This window comes from Ochotona princeps, chromosome Y (assembly GCF_030435755.1).
Source record: "Ochotona princeps isolate mOchPri1 chromosome Y, mOchPri1.hap1, whole genome shotgun sequence".
Lineage (NCBI taxonomy): Eukaryota > Metazoa > Chordata > Mammalia > Lagomorpha > Ochotonidae > Ochotona > Ochotona princeps.
The window spans coordinates 1,463,244-1,488,410 of NC_080866.1; the positions used below are offsets into that span (position 1 = coordinate 1,463,244).

Consider the following 25,167-nt stretch of genomic DNA (forward strand, 5'->3'; position numbering starts at 1 on the left):
AAAAGTATTACAAGCAAATGCATTGTTTTACCTTTCTAAAATCCAAAAAATCCTGAAACCTGATATTACTCTCAGTTACAGTCATGCTGAAGAGAAATGTTAGAAATGAAAAAGGAGAAACTGTAGAATTTTTTTTCTGGGAAAAGATGAGCATATTAATAGTTGATTACCAAATTTACATGGGAAACTTCATAAAAATGTGTATGGTAATTTTTAATTTAAAAATATTTACTTTTTGTTATTGAAAGTCAGATTTGCAGAGAGAAAGATCTGTCATTGGTTAATTTATTCCCCAAGTGGCTGCAACAGCTGAAGCTGAGCTGATCTGAAGCCAGGAGCCAGGAGCTCTTCTGGGTCTCCCATGCAGGCGCAGGGTCCCAAGGCTTTGGGCCATCCTCCACTGCTTTCCCAGGCCACAAGCAGGGAGCTGGATGGGAAGTGGAGCAGCTGGGAGATGAATGGCTCCCATATGGAATCCCGGCATGCAAGGTGAAGATTTAGCCACTAGGCTATTGCTCTGGACCCTTTATGCTTTTTGAAAAGTTTGCACAAAACTGCCAAATGTCTGAATCAATTAAGCCTGTGTTCATTATTGAGACCTTAGATGAAAAGGCAGCAAATTAGCATTTTTGCATAATTGACGTGACACGTTTCACAAAATGTGAAGTTTTATTTCCTTTGCAAAATAAACCACTGAAATCACTTATATATCCATCAAATGGTATTCCATTTCTTTAAGAAAAAGTGACTTCATGTTTTATACAAGACTTTGAATCTCTGCAGTCTAGGCAGCAGTAAGCAAAATTTTAAACACTATCAAAACACAAAATGGCATTAGCATATTTTAGGAACACATGATGAAGTCTCTTTGGAAAAGATTTTAACAAGTAATGTGAGAAATATTGGATTGCTCTAAGAAGGATCTGTTGACAGTACTGAAAATTATATCATGTTTATTACACATTTTTAAGAGCAAAGTTTTGCAAATGTTATCCATGTACATTAACATTAAGATTTAGATGCACAGTAATTTTTAATTTATTAGTACTATTAATTTCATAATTATTGATGATTAATTGATCATTAATACATAACAGTATTAATAATTTAAGTTCAGTTTCTTTAAAAATACCTTTACAAATAAATTCTGAAACTGGTCAGAACCATAATTATTTGAGATACTTTTAGTAAGTAGCACTGAGGAAATAAAAACCTGAATGAGAAACAGAGTTTTACTTTAAATATTGTCAGAAAAAAATATAGCTATTTAAATTACAGTTCAAGATGAGAAGCAGCACTAAAAAGTTAAAACAAAAAATTTTTAGTATGCTTTAATATGACTATGGAATATGTTTCAATTTTAGAGCAAATTATCTCATCACCTGATCACACTGGTTTCCATCATTTAATTTATAACTATAAATTAACAGAATTATGTAATTCCTTACCTAGATTGGCATACATCACAAACAAATTGAAATACTGCTGTAAATGATGTCCATTTTCTGAAACTTCCCTTCTTAGGAGATTTAGTACTGCTCTTAGTAAATGATCACTCAAACTCAAGTTACAACATTCCTGTAGGAGTAAAATATTCATTATTTTGCTAACAATACCAAACAGAAACAGCGTAATTCTTTTTACACAAAAAAGTCTTAGGGCACCAGTATTGTGGTTCAAATAGCTAATCTTCCATCTTGCAGTGTTGTAATCCCATAAGGACACTAGTCCATGTTCCAGCTATTCCATTTCCCATCCAGCTTCCCTGCTTGTGGCCTGAAAGAGCAGTGGTTGATGGGTCAGTCGTGGAACCCTGCACCTGTGTGTGAGACCTGAAAGAGGAAGCTTCTAGCTCCTGGTTTTGGATCAGTTCAGCTCTGGTCATTGTGGCCACTTGGGGAGTGAACCCTCAGAAGGAAGATCTGTTTTTCCATCTTTCCTCCATCTGTAAATCTAACTTTCCAAGAAAAATAAATAAATTTTTATAAAATATATTTTAAAATTCTTTTATTGTGCTTATCAAAATGGCAAGAAACAAGTGCTTTTTCTTTTTAAAAGAGAACAAGGAATTGTGACAAACTTCATTGTATATCCTTGCAGCTATTGCAACTGTAAAAATCTACAAGATTCTCTGTATTAAAGTTATTCAACAAAGGGTTAAAGTTAAGCTTCAATACATTAAAATCAAGGAAAAAAATCTACTTAGGTATAAGGTGAAGTATCAAATTACCTATAATAAAGTACACATTTTCATACGGATTTTAATGGTACAAGACCATATGTTAGTTTATCCGAACTTGTAAAATACAAAATTTATTTCTAGATATTTAATATCTAATAGGAAACTACATAATTACCTGACTACAAGGTCCTGGAGATGCAAAGGTCGAAGGACAATAACCATCTTGCAAGGAAAAATGTGCAATAAATACTATAAGCTTTGCAAACGTGCTCCTGACTTCTGCACTAGGGCACTCCAAAAGATATTCAGAGAAACGATTTGACACACTGAAAAGTATGTTATGCACAAACCAAAAACGTACATTCTTGCTGTGACGGAGGAGAATGCACAGGACATTACACCTGCAACAGAAATACTAATTCAATATCACTTTGTATCAATCTACTGGTTTTCATTACTTTAGGGAATAGACATTTCAAGACAAACAATAAGGATGTCCTAACAATGAAGGCTTATGATTGCTTCTAGCAGAAATATCTAATGAATGACAAGCCCTCTGTTTCAGTAACAAAATGAGTGAAATGAGAATATGTAAGCTGCCTGTGAAACTTTTGGTAATTTTTTCAAAGTAGAGTAACATCTCCAAATATAAATAAGACTTAGCTGTTAAGCCAAGATATGTAATATGTCATCTGAATTCAGTTAACAGTAACTTATGGCATATCATTGTAACAAATTTTTAACTTTTAAATCTCATATGAATTTACTAAAAGCTAATACTTTCACAAAGTTAGATGTCTAAATTTGGTCATGTTGAATTTAGTAGTTTGATTGTAGCAGGATTTTTGTGTTTAATACTAATATGAGCATTTAACTGGATTTCTGAAATTTAAAATGATAGAAAAACAAATCATGTTGTATAATAAACCGTCAAAACTAACTATAAAGACAACACAAATCAAATCCAGAGCCATGTACCAGTCACTGGCAGGTCCTCGGACAATCTTCTTGGTGTGAAATCCAGTGGTAAACAGGAATCTAGCGGCAAGCTGAATGCTAATCATAGTGATTTCTTCTGCTTCAGGTAACAGGTGATCTTGTCCTTTGAAAGAGAAGTACCAACATAATTTATTTTCAAATTTCCTATCAAATAAAATCTGGGATAGTGTTATGGCACAGCAGATAAAGCTGCTACTTCCAATACTGTCAGCCCATGTTGCAGTGCCAGTTTCAATTTCTGAACCAACTTCCTGCTTATACACCCGGGAATAGAGCGGAAGATGACTGAAGTGTTTGGACTGGCCCAGGTCTGGTTGTTGCAACCGTTTTTTAGAAAGATCTGCTTCACAAACCCTTTAAGTAAATAAGAATCCAGTAAATCTTTAGTTAGTTCAAAGTAAGCATAGTGGATATATGTGTGTGTGTATATTTATGTAAACTTTACTTATTCTTACTGGAAAGTCAGGTTTACAGAGAAGGCGAGACATAGTGAAAGGTCTTCTGTCCGAGTGGCTGCAACAGCTGAGGTGAGCCAATTCGAAGCCAGGAGCTTCTTCTAGGTCCTCCAAGTGGGTTCAGGGTTTGGACTTTCCCAGTCCAGTTTGGACTGTCCTTGACTGCTTTCGCAGGCTACAGCAGGGAGCTGGATGGGAAGTAGAGCAGCTGGGACACAAACTGGCACCCATATGGGATTTTGCCACTTGTGAGGTAAGGAGTTAGCCACCAGGCTACCACACTGGGCTCGCACAGTGAATATTAACAACCTACTAAGTCAGCTATAAAATGGAAGCTTTTATTGAAAAAAATACAACAAATCAAAGCTCTTCTATCTAAGTATTAAGGCTGCTGTTCAAATGAACAAATGCCTTAAATTGTTTACTTTAAAGCAATTAGAACCGGGCCCGGCGGCGTGGCCTAGCAGCTAAAGTCCTCACCTTGAACGTGCCAGGATCCCATATGGGCGCCGGTTCTAATCCCGGCAGCTCCACTTCCCATCCAGCTCCCTGCTTGTGGCCTGGGAAAGCAGTCGAGGACGGCCCAATGCTTTGGGACCCTGTACCCGTGTGGGAGACCCGGAAGAGATTCCTGGCTCCCAGCTTTCGATCAGCGCAGCACTGGCCGTTGCGGCTCACTTGGGGAGTGAATCATCGGACGGAAGATCTTCCTCTCTGTCTCTCCTCCTCTCTGTATATCTGACTTTGTAATAAAATAAATAAATCTTTAAAAAAAAAAACCAATTAGAACCAGGAGCAGGCTGCTAGCCCAGAACAGTGAAAAAAAAGTGGTGACTCATTACACGAACCTTGAATCATAATTCAACAAAAAGATGCAAATTGAAGAAACAGCTGTAAAACAGATTTTGATATCTACTCAGAACCTACATGTAAAACAATACTTTATCAATAAGCAAATTCCAGAAACTCACCTGGACCAGGATTTAAGTAAACACTGTTACATGTAAGCAGCTTTTTCACAAACTGAAAATACTCTAAACTATATTGCATTTGATTATGCATGAACTGCACATTTTGCTTCCGTACATTCCTCTCAATAGCTGGCGACATAATTATCTGATGGGGTCTTGTAATAGTCAGATGTGATATATATCTTATCATCTCTGTATCTTCACCTATTGTGTCCATTCTTTCATAAAAAAGTATATATGCATTCCACCATCTTTTCTGTCTCCTATATGACATACATTTCATCATATGATCAGGTGCTTCTCCCATGTATTCTCCACCAAAACACTGACTTTTCATTTCTTCATCATCATCCATTTTGCATTCCGTTACATCTCCATCATCAAATTTATACCAGTGTTCTTTCTGCATGTCTTTATTATTTCTTTGAATGATGTATGAATAATAATGTCCACCACTTGCTTGACCACTGTGTACCAGCACACCCACCAGTCTGTATTTTGTGCTTCTTACTGTCTGATTTTCAAACTGCTCATTCTGTTTAATCAACTGACTCTCTGGACTCATATTATCTCCTTCTAGTTTTGCAACACCTGCAACTGTGTAAGGTTCCATGTCTAGCTCACGTGGAAATTCAAAATAATCATTGAATTTGATTGCGCATTGTTTTTCCCAATCATAGTCAAATCTTTTCAGTTGGATAGCAAGCACAGCAGGTAATTTTTTAATTAGCAAGCGCTTTACTGTGTCAACCTGTAGTAGGCAAAATGCACATGCATGTTATCTTGTAATCCAAATAAAATTTAAAAAATATAATGTTTTCAACCAATTTAGATTCACTTAAAGCTTAATAACAGCACTACAGTAATTTCATTGTAACAGACTTTTTTTTTTTTTTTTTTTTTTTTTTTTTTTTTAAAGATTTATTTTATTTTTTATTACAAAGTCAGATATACTGAGAGGAGGAGAGACAGAGAGGAAGTGGAGCTGCCGGGATTAGAACCAGCGGCCATATGGGATCAAGGCAAGGACCTTAGCCACCAGGCCACGCCGCCAAGCCCCATTGTAACAGACTTTTAAACAATGGTTAGCAAGACCAAAACAAAATCTCGGTGGATAGAACCAATAGACATTGAGAGTGTGACATCATCCTTGGATTGGTGAAATCGGCAGCATTTCAGAACTATCTAAACCACTTGGACAGAACCCTCGGAATATGTGCACATTGAAACTCTGGGTTGATATGAGGTGGCAGTTTCTCATCCCTGGGTACTGGGTACTGGAACATTGCAGAGTTGTAAGTGGTATTTCCCATTGTTTCTCCCCTTACTCCAGGAACAAAAAGAACAAATAGAAAATTGGGAAGCAATGAATTTCCACAAGTTCCCCTAAACTCTGATCCTTCCCACCACGATCAACCATGTAATCATTATTAAAAAAAAATGGTTACCAAAATTAGAACCACACAAGTAGCCTTTCATTTTTGCAAATTGCAACAACCAGTTTTATACACAGAGAGCGCTATTGAATGTTTGGGTCCATTTGGCCCCCAAAATCCTGAATGTCATTTTATTTGATGTTTACTTTCTTTTTTATTAATTATTTTGCATTGTGTGACAGTTTCATAGGCTCTGGGAATCCCCCCACCCCTCCCCCTCCCCTCCCCCGGTGGATTCCTCCTATTGATGCAGTATTACAGTTCAAATTCAATCAAGATTCTTTCCTTGCAAACATATATTAAGCATGGAGTCCAGCTACTTATTGTCCGGATGGGTTGAACAGTTTCTTGGGGAGACCATTTCTGGTCCAAAGTCAGAGCTGGTAGAATATCATCCCAGTCTACTTTTTTTTTTAAATTATTCACTTAAAAGGCAGAGTTACAGAAAAGGGAAAGAAAAGAGGGAAACAAAATTTCCATCCACAGGTTGACTCAATGTTCAGGCTAGGAAAAGCCAAAGTCCACGGGTGGATATTCCACTTGGGTTTCCCGCATGAGTGCAGGGGCACAATGATTGGGATAATTTTCTACTCTTTCCTGGCACTTTACCAGTAGCTAAATTTGAATGGGAACAGCCTGGCTTGAGCAGGCATCCTTACGTGATGCTGGAGTCATGGGCAAGGCACCAGCTTAACAACAATAGCTCTTTCAAGCTCAGCTGAGATTCCCCCATTGCAAGCATAAACCAAACACAGAGTCCAGCATCTTATTGTCCAATCAAGTTCAACGGTTTCTTAGGTATACCCTCTCTGGTCTGAAGACAGAGCCAGCAGAGTATCATCCCGATCAATTAAAAGCTCCAACATACCATCAGCAAAAATTCACATTATTATGGAATTAATTGACATAGTAATGAGTAACCAATATGTTAAAAGTAAATGCGGGTTCCCAGCCACCTTCTGTGACCACCTCACCTATACTTCAATTTTAGTTTATACACAACATATAACATTCAAAACATAACATGTTATACATAACATCATATCATCTTAAATCAAGGCAAACATGTGGTATTTAACCTTTTGGGATTGGCTCATTTCCCTTAGCATTATGGTTTCCAGTTTGGCCCATTTGGCCACAAAGAACTGCATTTTGTTTTTTTTAATAGCTGAGTAGTATTCCATGGAGTAGATGAACCATAGCTTTCTTATCCAATCCTCTGCTGATGGGTGTGGGGAGGGGTGGGGGTATCCCAGTAGCTATGAAACTGTGTCACATAATACCATGTAATTAAATAAAATAAAAAAATAAATATATCTTGACAAAACAAAACAAAACAAAACAAAAGAACAATAGCTCTTTGATATGTAACTTTATACATAAATAGAACTGGCTGTAAGTAAACTGAAAAAATTTAAGCCTTTTAATAAGAAGGCTAACATTTGTGTCAGATACTAGGTAATTACAGTAGGTGCTGAATCTATATTAATCTTCAACGTCCTGTGATAAACACTAGCTCCTACTTTAATTTAAAAGATATAAATTAAGAGTGTCAGAAAAATCTGCAGAGCCTTATGTGGCAGTCACTAAGCCTTCCACATGCCAATATAGCAAGTGTTTAGGTTAAAAAGTAAAAGCAACTTGGAGAGTAGTGAACCAAGAAAGTTTATTTATATTGTATACTGACTTCAAACCCTTGCAGTTTGTTCACCTCACAAACTAAATGCCCAGAGATAATATAAAATTAGTTGACTGCTTAAAAATCAACCTACAACAATATATAATTAGCAAACTTCTTAGATTTTAAGTGTGATACTCATTCATAAAAAATTAGGAAGAATGCTTTCAATAGTGTTTCCAATTTTAGAAGTGAGGTAGCAATTTATTTTAGAGCAAAGATGCAAACTTTACAAACCCCAGCAGTATACTTATTTCCTGACAAATCATTAAACAAATCACTAAACTAAGCCAGTTGTTAGGTTGACTATCCTTTTGGTTATCATTACAATAAAGTAGAGACAACTCAGATAGTAATTTTGAGAGGAGCATGAACTAGTTTGCTGCTTTCTAGTGCTATTAAGTGATTATTTTTTTAAAACCTAAAATGCATGAGGCCAGTACAATGATTCGTTGGCTAATCCTCCCCTAGTAAAGCACCAGCACCCCATATAATCTCTGGTTCTAATCGGCAGCTCCACTTCCCATCCAGCTCCCTGCTTGTGGCCTGGGAAAGCAGTGGAGGACGGCCCAAAGCCTTGGGACCCTGCACCCGTGTGGGAGACCTGGAAGAGGCTCCTGGTTCCTGTCTTTGGATCGGCTCAGCTCTGGACATTGTGGCCACCTAGGGAGTGAACGAGGGAATGGAACATGTTTGTCTTTCCTTCTCTCTCTAAATATGCCTGTCAAATAAAAATAAATCTTTAAGAAAAATACCCCTGTTTAACACATACCTTTTTATCACATTTTTCACAACAATATGCATTTGCACCTTCTAATAAATCTCCTTTGATATACTGCTCCAAAGAATCCAGAAGATTTTGGTGATTCCTGATGTCTACATTCAAAGTCGTAAAAGATTCTTCACACTCGTATCTTAAAGAAATTATTTAAGATACAATTAAAAGTTTATTCTTAAGGCTTCTGTATGTTGCCTTTAGTTGTGAATGTGATAAAAATGTATATTTTCAGCATTTATTATGTTTTTAATGCAAGAATGATTTAGGGTTCTTTATTTTGATTATATATATATTTGCTTACTAATATATATAATTTCTGATGACATATGCTATAAATTAGTAAATGAAAAGAAGAGCTTACAATTCTTAAACCATCAAATCTATTCAACCTTTTTCTTGCATATTTTTGCATATTTGGCGAAATGCTGTCAGATGTGAAGCATTAGTGGAATACTAATAGGAAAAACCTTACACATAAAAACTAAGTCAAGAAAAACCATATAAATAAATTCACTTACATATTACATATTCAGCCAGCTGGAATGAAATCATAAACTAACTCACAAAGGAAAAAAAAGATATCTTAAAGAAAATATATCAGTTAAAGACTATAGGAAAATATATTCTAAACAGTAATGAACTGTAACAGGTATGGAACTCAAGTAATCTTCCTATTACCTAATGATACAAGTGCTTCTGAGATCTCTGGGTAAATTTTACTTAGTATAATAAACCATTACTTTTCAAAAGAGACCAAAGCATAAGCAACTTGGTGATCAAAAAATGCCAAACGCTTTTTACTGTATACTACTTGATGAAAAAAAGGTTTTTAGACAGGCCCAAAGCAGGCTAAAATAAGCGAATAATAAGTATCTTTCTTTAGTTAAGAATGAATGGGTAGAAAAGCACTGTGGCATAAGGCTGCCTACAGTGCCCACAACCCATAATGACACTGGTTTTGAACTTCCTATCCAGTTCCCTGCTAAAGGCCTGGTAAAACAGGAGGGTGGTCTAAGTCCTTGAGACCCTCTTACCCATATGGGAGACCTGGAACAATTTCCAGAGTCCTGACTTCAAACCAGCCTATCTCTGATTGTTACAGCCATTTAGTGTCGGCAAAGCGCGCGTCACCGTGTACCCCAAGTCGAGCGGAGGGACTAGGGTTACAAAGAAGACAACACGCACTTGGTCACTTGTGCAAAGAGAATGACGCTTTATTGAACTCTAGCCTGCCTTTTATATTCTCTGGTTCCTCCCAGTATTTTTCCAAAGCTCAAGCAACTCCTAAGACCCCTCCGTCCCCTGGGGGCATCTGGAAAAAGGGGAAGAAGGGAAGCAGGAACCTGTGGTCAAGCCAGGGCTAAATGTATCAGGCCAAGATTGCGCATGCTGTTACCCCTTAGAAACAAGCTAAGCAGTGGTGTTAACACTTGGGAGACTGGCCCCTACAATTTAAGGTGAAAAGATCTCTCTGTATGTCTCTTTCTTTCTGAAAATATTTCAAATACATAAAACAATAATAAAACATAAAGTAAAGTGGCTTCATGGGATGCTGGCATCCCATAAAATGCCACAGCTGCAATCTAGCTCCCTTTTAATGCATCTGAGCAGCAGCAGAAGATGGCCAACTCCTTGTTCCCACCCTCGCCTCCTAGATGGTAGATCCTGGAAGAGATCCTGCTGGATTCTGGCTTTGGACTAAGAGCTCCAGCCATTTGGCCACTTAGGAAGTGAACCAACAGATACAATCACTCTTAAAGTTTGTGTTTTAAACGAACAAACAAATCTTAAAAACAGTGGTATTCTAACATGACAAAAAATATAGATTAAAAAACAATGATATAACTCGATAAACATTACTTGTTAAGCAATATTACTTTTTATCCCAAATTATTTCCACTTACTTATTTATGTCCAGTGTTTATATAATGACTGATTGTAGAAAACATTCTCTTAATGCATTTTTGCACATTAAGCTTTACATAAATAAAAAGTAAATATTATATAAATAAAAAAAGGCTAAGCTTCAAAATAAAGCTTCCACAAAGCAAGTAGAAACTGTCTTTTCTGGGCCAATATAATTGAGTTATTTATTTACTAATCATCTTAATAGATAATTTCTTTTTCTTAGATTTCCTTTTTAGTATATCTTCCATGTGTTGCTTCACTCTCCAAAGGCTGAAACACCTGGTTGCTGGACCAGGTTTTTGTCAGGATCCAGGCACTCTATCAAGGTTCCCTATATGGATTTCCCAGGGAATTAGCACAGCTGGAGGGAAAGTATGTTAACAAACATTCTGATATGCGATGTCACTATTGTAGGTAAAGGCTTAACCTGTCTACTGCAAAGTTGTCCCCTTATTTACTCTTGATAGATTGCTTTATGTAACATACCCCAAGAATTAGCCAAGGCATTTCAAATGAATGAGAAATGAGTCTGGCACATTAGCCTAGTAACCTAAAGTCCTTGCCTTGCATGCACCAGGATCCCACATGGGCAGCAGTTTTATTCCCTGCGCTCCACTTTCCATCCAGCTCCATGCTTATGACCTTGTGAAAAGCAGTCAAGGTTGGCCCAAAGCCACTTGGAGAGTAGCCCCATTCTATTTTGCTGTAAGTCTAATAATATTAATTTTAGTTATGCTATTTTCTGAAAAGATGAAAGCATACACTAAAAATATAATTAAATATATTCCTTTATCCTATTCTCTGAAAATATTAATCAAAAGCATAGACTTAAAACAATTAAATATTAACATTTACCTATGTGGGCAGCCTTGGCAAATCTTCTGATCAGCAAAGGAGCCTCCCAGGACTTCACTTAGTATAGCAGGATGGCCTAAAGCTTTTAATGCTTCATCCAAACTGTCCACCAAAGAATTAAAAAACTCTAAAGCATCATGTTGTTCACGGAGATTAACAGGTTCACCCCAAAGTCTGAGAAATAAATGAAGATATATAACATAGCCTTAGAATACACATACATCATGTACTACCAGAAAAGATAGTACAAAGTGAGATATTACCTCAAAAAATGAAATAAAATATGCACTGTGTACAGACTTGCACAAAAAAGTAAAGTTCGTAGTAGAAATGATTTTATATGGTAGAAGTTACCATAACTTGTTGGTGTGACAATAATTTTATGCTATCTAAATGAATTTAAAGTTTAATCCCAACTGTGTGTATATAAAATGAGGGCTGATGCTGAGGGAGGGAGTGAGAGAAAGAATTTCAGGCTGAAAAACATTTGATGGTTTATCCATTCATCTGTTGCGTTGTTTCCATTTTAGCTATTTTAAATGCCTACACTTAACACAAACGCTGCTTGCCATTCTTTAAGGCTATACTACTATTAAGTCAAGTTTTGATTTTTAATCTTTTCAGGAAATGTTAACCTGTTTTTCTACGGTAGCTGTAAAACTTTCCTCATTCACACCATTTTAACAGCTGTTACAGTGGTATTTCATAAAGAGTGAATGCTGTTAAAATCCCTATGTCCTTGGTTAGGATTATTCCTAAGTATTTAATTATTCTTGATGCAACTATAAATGTGATTGCTTAAAATAAAAAAAGAACTTCAGCAGAAAAATTAAATGCTTAAGTTAATCTATATATGAACTCATTTGAAAATCTGACATAAGGATGATTGCTTAAATATTGAAACATCGAAACAGGTCATTATCAAAATAAAGAATTCATATGCCAAAAAAGTGATATTTCAGTGGGTGCCCTGCAAGATTGTGTCTAGTCATGGGCATGTCAAGCAACATGTCTTAACATATCATCTCAGGTTAATTTCTATTTGCTTCTGTAGAAATTTTCCTTTGATTGCAAGCTGTTTATCACAATCTGTAGAATGGTATTACTAATTTTACCCAATTAGTAGAACTAATTGTAACCAATTCTGTGACTAAAAACACAAGATGTGTGGGCTTATTAGGTAACAGTTAACTAATACATGTAAAGGTAATAGTTAACTAATATACATAAAGGTGACAAAAGATTTTTTTGTTTGTTTTTTACATTTCTAATTAAACCATAGAACTTTCACATCAACAGCCTTTCCTCTTTGCAACTCTCGTCCGGATTCTCTTCCTTCTTGGGCTTTAACACTTGATGTGGTAGCTCCTCATTTGTATTTGTCCAGCTGGGGACTGTCTGGTAATTGAAGGATATTCCGCCGTCTGTTGTAATATTCCAAATGCTTGGGTTTGTCCTCTAGTTCTCAAATTTACCTGCTAGTTTGACATTTTTTAAAGTTTTATGGTCATACATAACATAAGGTTCAGCTGAGTCTTAGAGCTTTTACATCTTCAGCTTATACCAATATTCAATGTGATTTTCATTTTGTTTTTCTGACTTAAGGTGAAATAATCTAATTAAAAACATTTTTTTGTCTTTTGTTTTTACTGCTCTCCTTTTCGTTAGCTTCTACATTTTTGTCCTCAGCTGCTTTAGCTCTATTCCTGTTTCTGAGGTTTGGATTTTTTCTGTTAGGGCTTCCCTTTCCTTATCTGGTATCAAAGGCTACTTCCTATTCTCAAACACTGCCAAATCAGAAAATCATCCCGTGTCTAGACAAGGCTATGGGGTTTATGTGAGCCTGGAACTCAAAGAAGTTCAGTGGATCACTTGCACAAATCTCTGACAGGTTTAGTTTTGGTGATACTCTTCCTCCGGTGGCACCAGGTTCTGGCATCTAACACTACTCAGGAACATTCTACATTTGTTGCAATTGGCTTAGTTTCTTAGTATTTGGGGGGCGTAGGGATGATATTACAGGTCTCTTGTGATTCCGCGTAAAATTTAGAAAGTGATTCTATGCATTTGCAAAAATTTACTGAGGTTTTTCATAAAAATTGTGTTAAAACATACCTCTCTGAAAGTACTGACATCTTAGCAAATATTATGAAAAAACATTTATTTGAGAGGCAATTATATACAGACACAATAAGCTCAAATCTGCCGATTTCACTCTCAAAATGGCTGTAACAGCCAGGACTGGACCAGTCCAAAGCAAGCAGTGAAAAGCTTCCAAAGTCTGTTACACGGGTAGCACGCTCATAAGGACCCAGATCTTCCTTTGCTCCCCAAGATAACTTAGCAGCAAATTAAATGGCACGTAAGTAATGAAGTATGGCATCCACATAGAAATCTAGAGGATCAAATGTCTGCTGTGTGCTTACACAGGAGCTTCTTCCAGGTTTCCCCATATCGGTCTGGGCCCAGGCGCTTGGACCGTTCTCTGCTGTTTAGCCATGTACATTAGTAAGCAGCTGGATTACAAGTGGAATATCCATGACTTGAACCTGAGCACATATGATGTGGTATGCTGGCATTGTAGATGATGGCTTAAAGCTGTATAACAGAATGCCAGACAAACACATCCTTCATACAAAACAAACAAACAAACCAAAAAAACACAAAACAGGTGTATTCGGGGGCAAGGAATATGCCTTTACTATTTCACATATGTAAGATCATGTTATGTGTTAACAGATATTCCACTTAAGCTTTCCAGATCAGATGTCTATTTTTCCCATTTGCTTAATGGGCTCTGATTATAACTGCCAGTAATACACTGAATAGAAATGGTAAAAATTATACTTCATTGTTGATCTCCAATCCCTACTCTTTCAATGGTGAAGATTGTTTGTTTTTGACTTTTTGCCCTTTTTTTGAGGAGTATTTCTTCTAATGTTGATTAACATTCAGTTTCTCTACTTTTGACAGTAGAAACGTATTTTGCGCATTCCTGAGAGTACTGTGCACTGTTCCTCCTAATCCTTTCACATATTAATCAGTTTTTACCTAAATAAGGTGAGTGTCAAGTATGTCCAAAGTTACTGGGTCATTATTTCTAGACTTTCTAAATGGATACAACCTGGAAACAGGTATATATAAGCTAACTTATATGTAAGCACATGTATGCTGATTGCTCTAATTCTATTAGCATCTGTATTTTTAACAGAATAACTAAATGCATCAGAAGTTTGTTTTTCACAGTGTTTGTTGAAACAATCTGCCTTTTCTTTCATGACATTTCTTTTTCCAAAAGGTAGCAAAGTTAAGTGTGATTTACCCATTCCTGGTAAGTATCTTATAACTGCAGAATTGACAACCCTGTAACCACTTTATACATTTTAACTTTTTTATTTTCTCTTATGTCTAGTCAAAATACTGTTTTCTAAGATGACTTTAGTTGCTTCTTTCAATTTTTATTTTATTTATGATTGCAGGTTTTGCTTTTTCCAGGCTTTGAATTCAATTTTTTCTAAAACACCTGTGATAACCGTGAAATCAAATGAAGAAGTTTTAGTTGCACATAGTAGGAGTAGTTGAGCTTCTGTATCTATGAACTTCTCATACTTGGAGTCAATCACATTAAAAATGAAACATGTGCACTGGATAGGTACAGTTTTCTTATCATTAATCCGTAAGCAACATTAAAATTTGCATAGCATTTAGTTTATAATAAGTAACATAAGTAATCATGAAATGGCATGGTATACAGAGGGAAGTGCATAGATCATAAAGTACTACAGAATGGACATGCCTACATGCAGATAATAGTATCTATGGTTATTCTTGGTTTATCTTATGAAAAATCAGCGAATTATCAGAAATAGTATATCTCCTATTCCATTCTCTGAGCTGCACCATCTAGCAAACTACCCAGCTTTTAAAATACTGTATTTAGAACAAATCCCAATCTTAATCGTAGTTCTCGAGTCTTGTACTTATGATTGAGTATACTTAGTTACACACAATTTTATTATATTTGTATTCCTTAGAACAAAGTAAGCATAGTTAAGATAGCAAAAGGATCTTTGAAACTTGTTTGTAAACCACTCTATCTCCAGCTTCTGTCACATCTAACCCTGGCTTTCCTCTATGATAGAATGTAAAGGGAATGATCAAGTATTCAGTACATAACCTTTTGTGATGATGTTTCTTTTTTTTGTTGTTATTTTTTTCTTTTCTGATGATGTTTCAATCAGTATAACACTATGCATATTTAAATTGTTAGAGGTGTGAGAAGTCCTTTATTTTTTTGTAATGATATGTGTATACCTATTTGTTTAAATTGGTCAGTACTTAAACAAATCAAATGTGCTGTTTCTAGTTTGGGGTTATTATAACTACTGCTACCAGCTTCCCTTTTTATGTAATCAACAGTAACATGAGTGAAGTAGCCGGGCTATATGTTAACTACTACACATCTATTCTATTAAGACCAATGAGTTCCACAAAGTCAGAGGATACCAAAAGCAACACATATCAATGTGGATACAGCAAGTACTTGTATTGCTAAATTAAGCTTCAGTTTGGAAGCAGAGTTTTAAAAGTTGAGAATGACCCACAAAATGATGGTTTCATGATAAAAGAAATAATGAAATAGAATGAAAAGAAAAAAAACAGGTAAATATGTCTTCAAAATTTAGAAGTTTATACATTAAAGGTTAACATAAATATATGAAATGACAATCAAAAAAATAAAACAAATATTCCTGAATTTTTATTTTAGTAGGGCTCTAGATTCACACAAATGCACAAATAAAAGACTTGTTCTTCCAATTTAGTAGATATTTGAAAAGCACAAATGGTCAACAAATACATGACAAGATGTTTGACAGGAAGAAAAATGGATCAAATTCATGAGACATAATTCAAACTATTTACTTGGGTTAAAATAAAAATTATGGGAAGATAGAAGATTTTGGTGTTAATATAAATTGTAACCCTCTCTAATTTGCCAATAGAAAATTAGAATGCTACAGGGGATGAAGTATATTACTGCTCTTCAAAAAGTGAAAAGCAGAATTCTGTATCCCAGCAATTGCACTACCATGTGTACAAAAAGAAATCTACTCACTTAAACTCTATATGTGCTATAAAGAATATATTACAGGGGCTCTATCAGGAAAAATGAATACCACCTACATCTTCATCAAATAAGTGAATGGGAAAACAACATATAATTCACCCACATAATTAAACACCATGTAAGTGAAATATGAAAACATTAGCTTTAGTCAAAAATGCTGGACATGAAAGGGCACATATTATATTTTTATGTTTAATACAATATTATAAATAAGTGCACTCAAATTATGACAAAAGTAGTTTTTAGATGCAAAGCTTAAAGGTAGGGTTGGCTCTCTTTCCCTGTTATAGAACAAAAGGAAATCAATGGTTCATGAGTTTGCATCCTTGTTAACTATGTGAACATTAAAAATAAAAATTTAAAAAGTTGGTACAAGGGAACAATTCTTTAACGTGCATGGGGGGATTTCTTTTTGGGTAACAGAAATGTGAATGATTGTACAAATATTCTGAATGTACTAACATGACATCGAAATATACCTGTCAATGTGACAAAGGAAAAAGCTTAAATGAATTTTATTAAGACATTCTTATGTTGAGAGGGTAGGTAATAGAAACATTATTGACAAAAAATCTGAGTTCTACTATTACATGGAGGGAATGACTGAAAAGATAAAATATGTTTTTAGAATATATTATAGTCTAATATGGTTAAAATTAAATGTATAAACGTACATTAAAATAAGCAACTGATATAGCAATATGTTATGAAAATGTAGCTATTGCATATTATGTTTGGATTTTCTAATGTGAATAATCACAAATTATGTAATTATCAGTCAAACATACAGAAACAGAAATACATATATATATGAATGAAACACTTCAATGTAAAAACAAAACACTAAGAGTACTCTGAATGAATAAAAAACAGAATACTGGAAGGGAGACAAGGCCTAACTCAGGGAATAAAAACAATTGAAGGCATAGCAAAGTAAACAACATGTTTCACATGAGAAGAAAGAAATATGTATAAATCATTCTAATCAAGCTAACTAACATGTTAGCTTGTTGAATTTACCAGTTTACATTGGGATACTGCAGTGATTGCTGCAGAGTAAGTCTGTGATGTTTTAATAAATAAAATCAACAAATAAGGGAAAGTTCTGTGATCACCTGCCTCTTAATTATCTGAGAGGTACGCTACAAGAAAACATAAACTCCTATAAATGAACGCACCCTTTTTCTATGTAATGACAAGCTGTGTTGGTGTGTTGTAATATTTTGGCAGTGTGTATGACCTATAGAATTGCATCATAAAATGAAAAAAAAAAGGATCTGTATGATATTTACTTGCCCTTGAAAAAGGAAGTGAACAAAGTAAAATAAAAATGCACTTTGGGAAAAAATGTGGTTTGGATTGTTAAAACCTAATGTGTTCCAACTTAGTTTACCCAGCCAATTTAGAAAGATTCTGTGGACTTACACAATTCATTTTTTAAAAAAAGATTTATTTAACTTTTTTTTGGAAAAGCGGATATACAGAGAGGAAAACAGACAGAAAGGAAGATCTTCCGCCTGATGGTACACTCCCCAAGTGACCAGAATGGCTACAGCTGAGCTGATCAGAAGCCAGGAGCCAGGAACCAGGAACCTTCTTCCAGGTCTCCCACACGGGTGCAGGGTCCCAATGCTTTGGGCCGTCCTTGACTGCTTTCCCAGGCCACAAGCAGGGAGCTGGAGCGGAAGTGGAGCTGCCGGGATTAGAACCGGCGCCCATATGGGATCCCGGGGCGTTCAAGGCGAGGACTTCAGCCGCTAGGCCACGCCGCCGGGCCCCCAGAATTCATTTTTAAATCCTAACATACTCAGAGTGGAGCAGGGGGACAGGAGGAGGCTTGTATCCCAACCCTGGAGACTCTCGGATCCTCACCAAGGACTATCAGCACGGGCACCAAGGACTACATCCCAACTGCCAAGGAGACCACGGGGAATTGGAGTGCCCTCGGAGGCCGAGAACTCTGAGGTCACCCACTCCCATTTGAATCTTCCACACGGGATGGAAGAAGCCCAAATCTTTCCTCCCGGGATCCAAGGTCATAGGAATGATAGCCAGGAGCCCTGAGCGGTCTGCAGAAACAGAAGAACAGTAAACTTCCTTCGGGACACGGGAGAGGAGCTTTCTCTGGTCCTTGCCTGGTTCCAACTTTGGGTCCCCACCCTCTCTAGCAATGACCATCAGGGTTTCTCTGGAGTTACCACCTCTAAAAACAAAACAACAACAAAAGAATTAGAATAGTTAGAGAACAGCAGGAAAGCTTAGAACCAGACAGGAAACGGTTAGCTTTTACTCATACATACCTTACTAGGTAGGACACAAAGATTAGTTACTCCTCACTAAGGTACTGAAGATTTCTCTGCACACCCCTCCTAAAACTGTTCTGAATGTCAACTATTGACATAAGCCTTGTTAGAGTTATAAGCCAGTTTAGACTATCCTAAAATCTGTTCTGTTAAAAATTATGTTTCAACACTTTAAACTGCTAAATACTAAAACAAAGATAGACAGCTGAATAGTATCCTACAGCCATTTTAAGGTGTATAGAAGTCATTTGTATATAAAGTAAAATTGACATGTCAGTGAACTAGTCACAGCATGTGGTTAAGAACTTGTAATTTTTAACATATTGGTCACTCAATTCCATGTCAATTAATTCCATAATGTTGTAAATTGTTGCTGATGTTATGCTGGGGCTTTCAATTGATAGGGATGATACTCTGCCGGCTCTACCTTCAGACCAGAGATGGTCTCCCCAAGAAACCATTGAATTTATCTGGACAATAAGATGCTGGACTCTATGCTTGGTATATGCTTGCAAAGAACAAATCTTGACTGAATTTGAAATGTAATACTGCAACAAGGTGGAGGAATCCACCATGGGGGGAGGGTAAAAGAAGGGGTGGGGGGAATCCCAGAGCCTATGAAACTGTGTCACATAATGCAATGTAATTAATAAAAAAATGATCAATGGAAGAAAAAGAAATCCTAAAATAAAATAAGATTCATCATGACTCTCTAGAGGCGTATACATTAAGATAATTATCTGAAGAGCAAATTAATTTGGAGATTCTATGTAGCTTATTAATAAAGAATGATTGCTTTAGTTATATAACACTTGGTGAATGATACTGGGCCCGATAATATAGCTCAATAGTTGAATTCCCACCTTGCATGTACCAGTTATGGGCACCAGTTATGGGCGCCAGTTCATGTTCCGACTATCCATTTCCCATCCAGCTCCCTGCTTGTGGCCTGGGAGAGCAGTCGAGGACGGCCCAATGCTTTGGGTCTCTGCACCCGTGTGGGAGACCTGGAGGATGTTCCTGGCTCCTGGCTTCGGATCAGTTCAGCTCCAGGCTTTGAAGCTGTTTGGGGAATACCAAATGGAAAATCTTTCTGTCTCTCTTTTTCTCCTTCAATCTGATCTGCCTTTGAAATAAAAATTATTGATCTTTTAAAAAAATTGCCAAATTGTAACTCTTAATATCACAAAAGGAAAAAGAAATATGTCTGGAATCACTGTAAATCTAAATAGGAGGGCTCTATTTGTGTCTTAATCTGATCAAGCTGTTGCATTCATTACTCAATACAGCAAACATCCCAACAGCTAAATTTGGCACATTGTCTATATAATAATTCTAAATAATTAACAGTTTTGTAGTTTTAAATGCCTGAAATTTTTTTAAAATAATCATTAAATGCAGTTATAATTTAAGATTATGTGTAAAGCATTATTGAAAACACAATTACTAATTTATACATCAAATATGTGGACTGAGTTTTTATGATAAAATATAGCTGAGTATCTATGACAGACCAAATGCCTTACAAATAAACAAAATACAGAAAATAATACACAAAACATTATAAAATACAGTCTAGAAAACCCAGACTGAGGGAAACTTTAGGGGCAAGCTATGTAATTTCTTCATGTCTCATAGATGCAAACAAAATGCAAATCCAAAAATCCTCTCCAAACAAACAAAAAAATCCAAACCAACTTAAAAAATAAGGCAACTAAGTAAATTTAAAGAAATGACAAATGGATTTTAATGATACTAAGATGTTTTAGTTTTTATGTAAATGTAATAACATATGGCACACATAAATAAAAATACAAAAATATCTCACAGCATATTTTAGTACCTTGCACTTTTACCTTGAGATTTTACAAAGCTTAATGCCAATATTATTAAATAGCAAATCAGTAATCAAAATCAAGTATAATATTAATGTATTATACATGAGATACTACAATGATAGTTAATACTAGTGACTGAATAATTAAATATTATTTTAAACTTACATGTAATAATATTACGGCATGCATAACTGGAAATATAAAAATATTTCCAAAATATTTCACAAGTTTTACTTTAAAACCTTGAGATTTTCATAAATCTTAATATAATTATCTCCCTAGAATTTACCTGAACTGTTTCCAAAATCCTCTGGGTATATAATATTGCAGTTGAGAACCAGCTAAGTGACCAAAGATGATCTGAAGGTGCCTTAGAACATTTATATTATATTCTTTCCTATCTTCAGTTTTATTTAATGCTGGTTTGTCTCCAAATTGATATGCAAATGCATCACCTCGAGGTTCAAGATTAACCTGGAGACCATCAAGTGAGATTGTGAGATAACTTTACAAGTATAGTGAAGAAGCAGAAACAAATACTAAGTAGAAAATAAATGACATATTATTTTATATTCTTTTTGAAAATACTCTACAAAGTATTTTGTCTTTTGTAGCATTCAATTATTTCCTTGCAGTTTTGTTATTGTTTTTATGGTTTATATCACATAAAAGATTTATTCACTCAAATTAGATAGAGATATGAACAGTAAGTGCAATTGGAGTAGCAGAACAGACTGAAATCCAAATGCTATAACTCTTGGGAACTACAGAGCAGAATTTCTTGAAAATCTTTCCTAATGTTTTGCTCTTTACCAGAGGTTTAAGATATGGGAAAATAATACTTGATTTCTGCCATTGAGAGCTACAGTCAAGAAAAACAGGCACTATTTCATTACAGTGTCTTGTCAGTATGATTAACCTTTTCTGCAACAACTCAACACCTCACTAATCAAATGAGCTATAGAAATATGATTTAAATTTCAACTTTTCCCTTAACTATGTGGTCGTTTATCAGACACAGCTGGGTGCCTCATAGAGAGACTTTAAAAAAACCAAACCAACACCTCGTTGATGTGATGATACATATGAGGACAGTGGAAGCAGGTATAATTCAAAGTCTCAATAAGCAATGGTTTATAACACAGGACGTAATTTCTCATCACTGCAGCAAGGAAATGTAAAAACAGAGGAAGAGCCATTTACTTCAATTCAAATGTTTTGATTTTCATTTGATTCCAATACTTCAAGAATACATAATACTAAGATGAACAGCTTGAGTATAAATTAGCTCCCAATTGTTTTATTTTCCATTCCAGATATACTTAGGTATACTGTGAAATACTAGTCTAATCTTTACTCTGCTACAATCTGCACAAAATAGCTTTGGTTCAGTCTGATTTTAATTAATAATGTTAATAGACCACCTACTATACTTAACAAGTTTATTTTCTTACCATGCAGAGCCATGTGAGAAAAATGTTAAAATGAGATAATCCTAATAAGCAGAAATCATGAAACTGACAAATATACTATGAAGTAAATAAAACTGAGTATTTTTGTACAAATACTTAAATACTTTTACCATGTAAAACCAGTGAAGAATTTATTTCTTAACACAAAGTGATAAAACATCAAAATGTAAGTTTCAAGTTTATTAGATATTGCCTACTTAATGAGGTAGACACTAAATTCAGTGATCTTATGACAATTATAAAATGTAGTTAAAAACAATCACATAAAAGGTCAAAACTCTTAGGATAACAGCTGCTATAAAAATTTGAAATACAGAAAAAAAAATTTGGTAACTGAATTTACCTCACTGTGTTGCTTCTCTTCTTCCCCACACATATCATCCTCTAAATCAATACCTGTACCTTCAATTACAAGAATACTATTTCTGATAGAAGGAATCATGAATAGTTGTTGAATCACTGAATTCATGTAACATGTAGCACCACCATTTTTGAGTCCTACAAATCCTTCTGGTGGTCGTGGTCCAACTGGTGGCAGATACTCCCACTCATTAAGTGCTTCACAAGCTGAGAGATAAAAAGGTACTCATAATCACTCTGTCTACTGGTAGTCCTGATAGGTTAACAAATATATCAACAATTGTTTTATCAAAATAGTTACGAAACTATTCTAAAAATCCTTATCATAGAGCATCATGAACTTTTTACTTATTTTCAAAGTATTTTGGACTGATATTGTTACACAGGTCAAACTTTTGCCTATGACACCAGCATCCCATGTGACACTGATGGACCCAGATGGAGTTTCATGTTCCTGGCTTTGGCCTGACCTGGAGCTGCTACTGTAGCCGCTTGTGGGGAACTAGCATATTGAAGATATCTGTCCCTGAAAGGGCGAGTTACAATGAGAAACCATTAGATCATCCATCTGCTTATTCCTGAAATGTCTGTTATAGCTAGTGCTTAGCTAAACTAGACCCAGTTGCCAAGTACTCTAATTTAATTGGTGGCAGGATTCAAGAACTTGGGTGATCTGCTGCTGCTTTTTCCAGGCACATTAAGAGGGAGCTGGAACCAGAAACAAAGCATCCAGGATTCAACTGGGTGCCTACATGTGAGCTGCTGCAACATGATAAGGCGGCTTACCTTGTGCCACAATGATAGTATTTAATTCATTATTGCCATTGTTTCTATGTAGCTTTATTTATTACAAATTCACTTACTTAAAAATTGTTCCATAAACTAAAATTATTCATTCACTGTAATCAGAACGTTTAAAAACAGTAATTTCTGTTAATTTGAAAGAGTTGCAGATAGTGAGACAGAGATACAAAGAATGATTTTCCATTGCCATTCATTTCCCAAGGTTTTAATAATGGAGGGCGGAGCTGGACAGAAGCTACGAACCTCTTCCAGGTCTCCCACACGGGTGCAGGGTCCCAAGGCTTTGGGCCGTCCTCGACTGCTTTCCCAGGCCACAAGCAGGGAGTTGGATGGGAAGTGGAGCTGCCGGGATTAGAACCGGTGCCCATATGGGATCCCGGGGCTTTCAAGGAGAGGACTTTAGCTGCTAGGCCACGCCGCTGGGCTCATGAATTTTATTTTATATTTGGGAAATAAATCTGGTACAATGTCTCAACTGACTAATCCTTTACCTGAAGTGCCAGTGTCCTATATATCAATGCTAGTTCATATCCTGATTGTTCTTACTTCCCATCCAGCTCCCTGCTTATGGCCTGAGAAAGCAAGATCCCTGTACCCACATGGGAGTCTTGGAAAGGGCTCCTGGATCCTGGTAGGCTCAGTTATGGTCACTGTGGCCATTTGGAGAGTGAAACTGTAGATGGGGGATCTTTCTCTATCTCTCCTTCTTTTCTTCTCTGTGCATAATTTTAGCTGTTCTTAAAGTTTTACGATAAATGCTACATTTATATTTTGTTGTTGCTTATATAATGGAAGAGATTCAATGGTATAATTTTTGTTATGTTACTTACTATTTTCCTACTTTCTCCAGGAACTGAAAATAGTTACTAAGCTTGTGGAACTAATGTTGTAATGAAAATGTAAAATACCACAAAGTTTTTTTTTTTCCTCTATCGCATTCTTATATCTTTAAACAACTCTTTTTCAAAACTTAATTTTAAAAATGAAGTAACATGTGGGCCTGGCGGCGTGACCTAGCGGCTAAAGTCCTCGCCTTGAACGCCCCGGGATCCCATATGGGCGCCGGTTCTAATCCCGGCAGCTCCACTTCCCATCCAGCTCCCTGCTTGTGGCCTGGGAAAGCAGTCGAGGACGGCCCAAAGCCTTGGGACCCTGCACCCGTGTGGGAGACCTGGAAGAGGCTCCTGGCTCCTGGCTTCGGATCGGCGCGCATCGGCCCATTGCGGCTCACTTGGGGAGTGAATCATCGGACGGAAGATCTTCCTCTCTGTCTCTCCTCCTCTGTATATCTGACTTTGTAATAAAATGAATAAATCTTAAAAAAAAAAAAAGAAGTAACATGTATACTAGGGACTGAAAATCTTCCCAATAGGCAAATTTAATAAAAATTACTGTGAACTAATTTTTCCTGCTATAAAGGAATTAAACATTTCATTTTAGAAATAATTATATAAACTTATACTTTATAAAACATCTGCAGAACCAGTTATTATTTTGCAAAAGTTTTTGTATTAAATTTATCTGGCTTATATAATGGTCTTAATTATACACCTATTAAAAATGTTAACAGTAATTGCTTAAAATAAAACAAATGGGATGCTTTTAAAATGAACAGAAAAAATCATAATAAACATAAGGACATCAACCAATATACATTTTTTAAAATACTTACTAGTTACTGCTATGTCTAAGTAATACATTTCAGTCAAACAGTCTACTACCTGTTTGAGATTTTTTACACATCCAACAGCTAATGCTACAAGCAGTTCAAAACCGGCACTGATAGTAGTGGATGAACCACAGACTGGAACAGCCTGCTCTGCTGGCAATTCTCCATTTTTTACATATTGCAGGTAAACTTTGGATGCAGGGAAGATGAAATCATCAATTAATTCCTACAGGTTAAAAAAAGTCATTTATTATTAATAAAATGTTTTAGAAAAAGTCTCTTGAAAGAAACACTTTCATAATTTCTTGAGATTACCACACTTTATATCCCA

The 25,167-nt window shown here is 35.8% G+C and overlaps 1 protein-coding gene across 1 annotated transcript in view; it reads right to left on the reverse strand.

Moving 5' to 3' along the window:
* LOC131478689 (probable ubiquitin carboxyl-terminal hydrolase FAF-X) overlaps nt 1-25,167 on the reverse strand; it is a 148,310-nt gene that overhangs the window by 13,658 nt on the left and 109,485 nt on the right. The window contains 9 exon segments of the mRNA XM_058659276.1: nt 1,449-1,578; nt 2,358-2,583; nt 3,161-3,284; nt 4,608-5,358; nt 8,494-8,635; nt 11,263-11,436; nt 20,821-21,005; nt 22,347-22,570; nt 24,840-25,062. Coding sequence (XP_058515259.1) covers nt 1,449-1,578; nt 2,358-2,583; nt 3,161-3,284; nt 4,608-5,358; nt 8,494-8,635; nt 11,263-11,436; nt 20,821-21,005; nt 22,347-22,570; nt 24,840-25,062 — 2,179 coding nt within the window.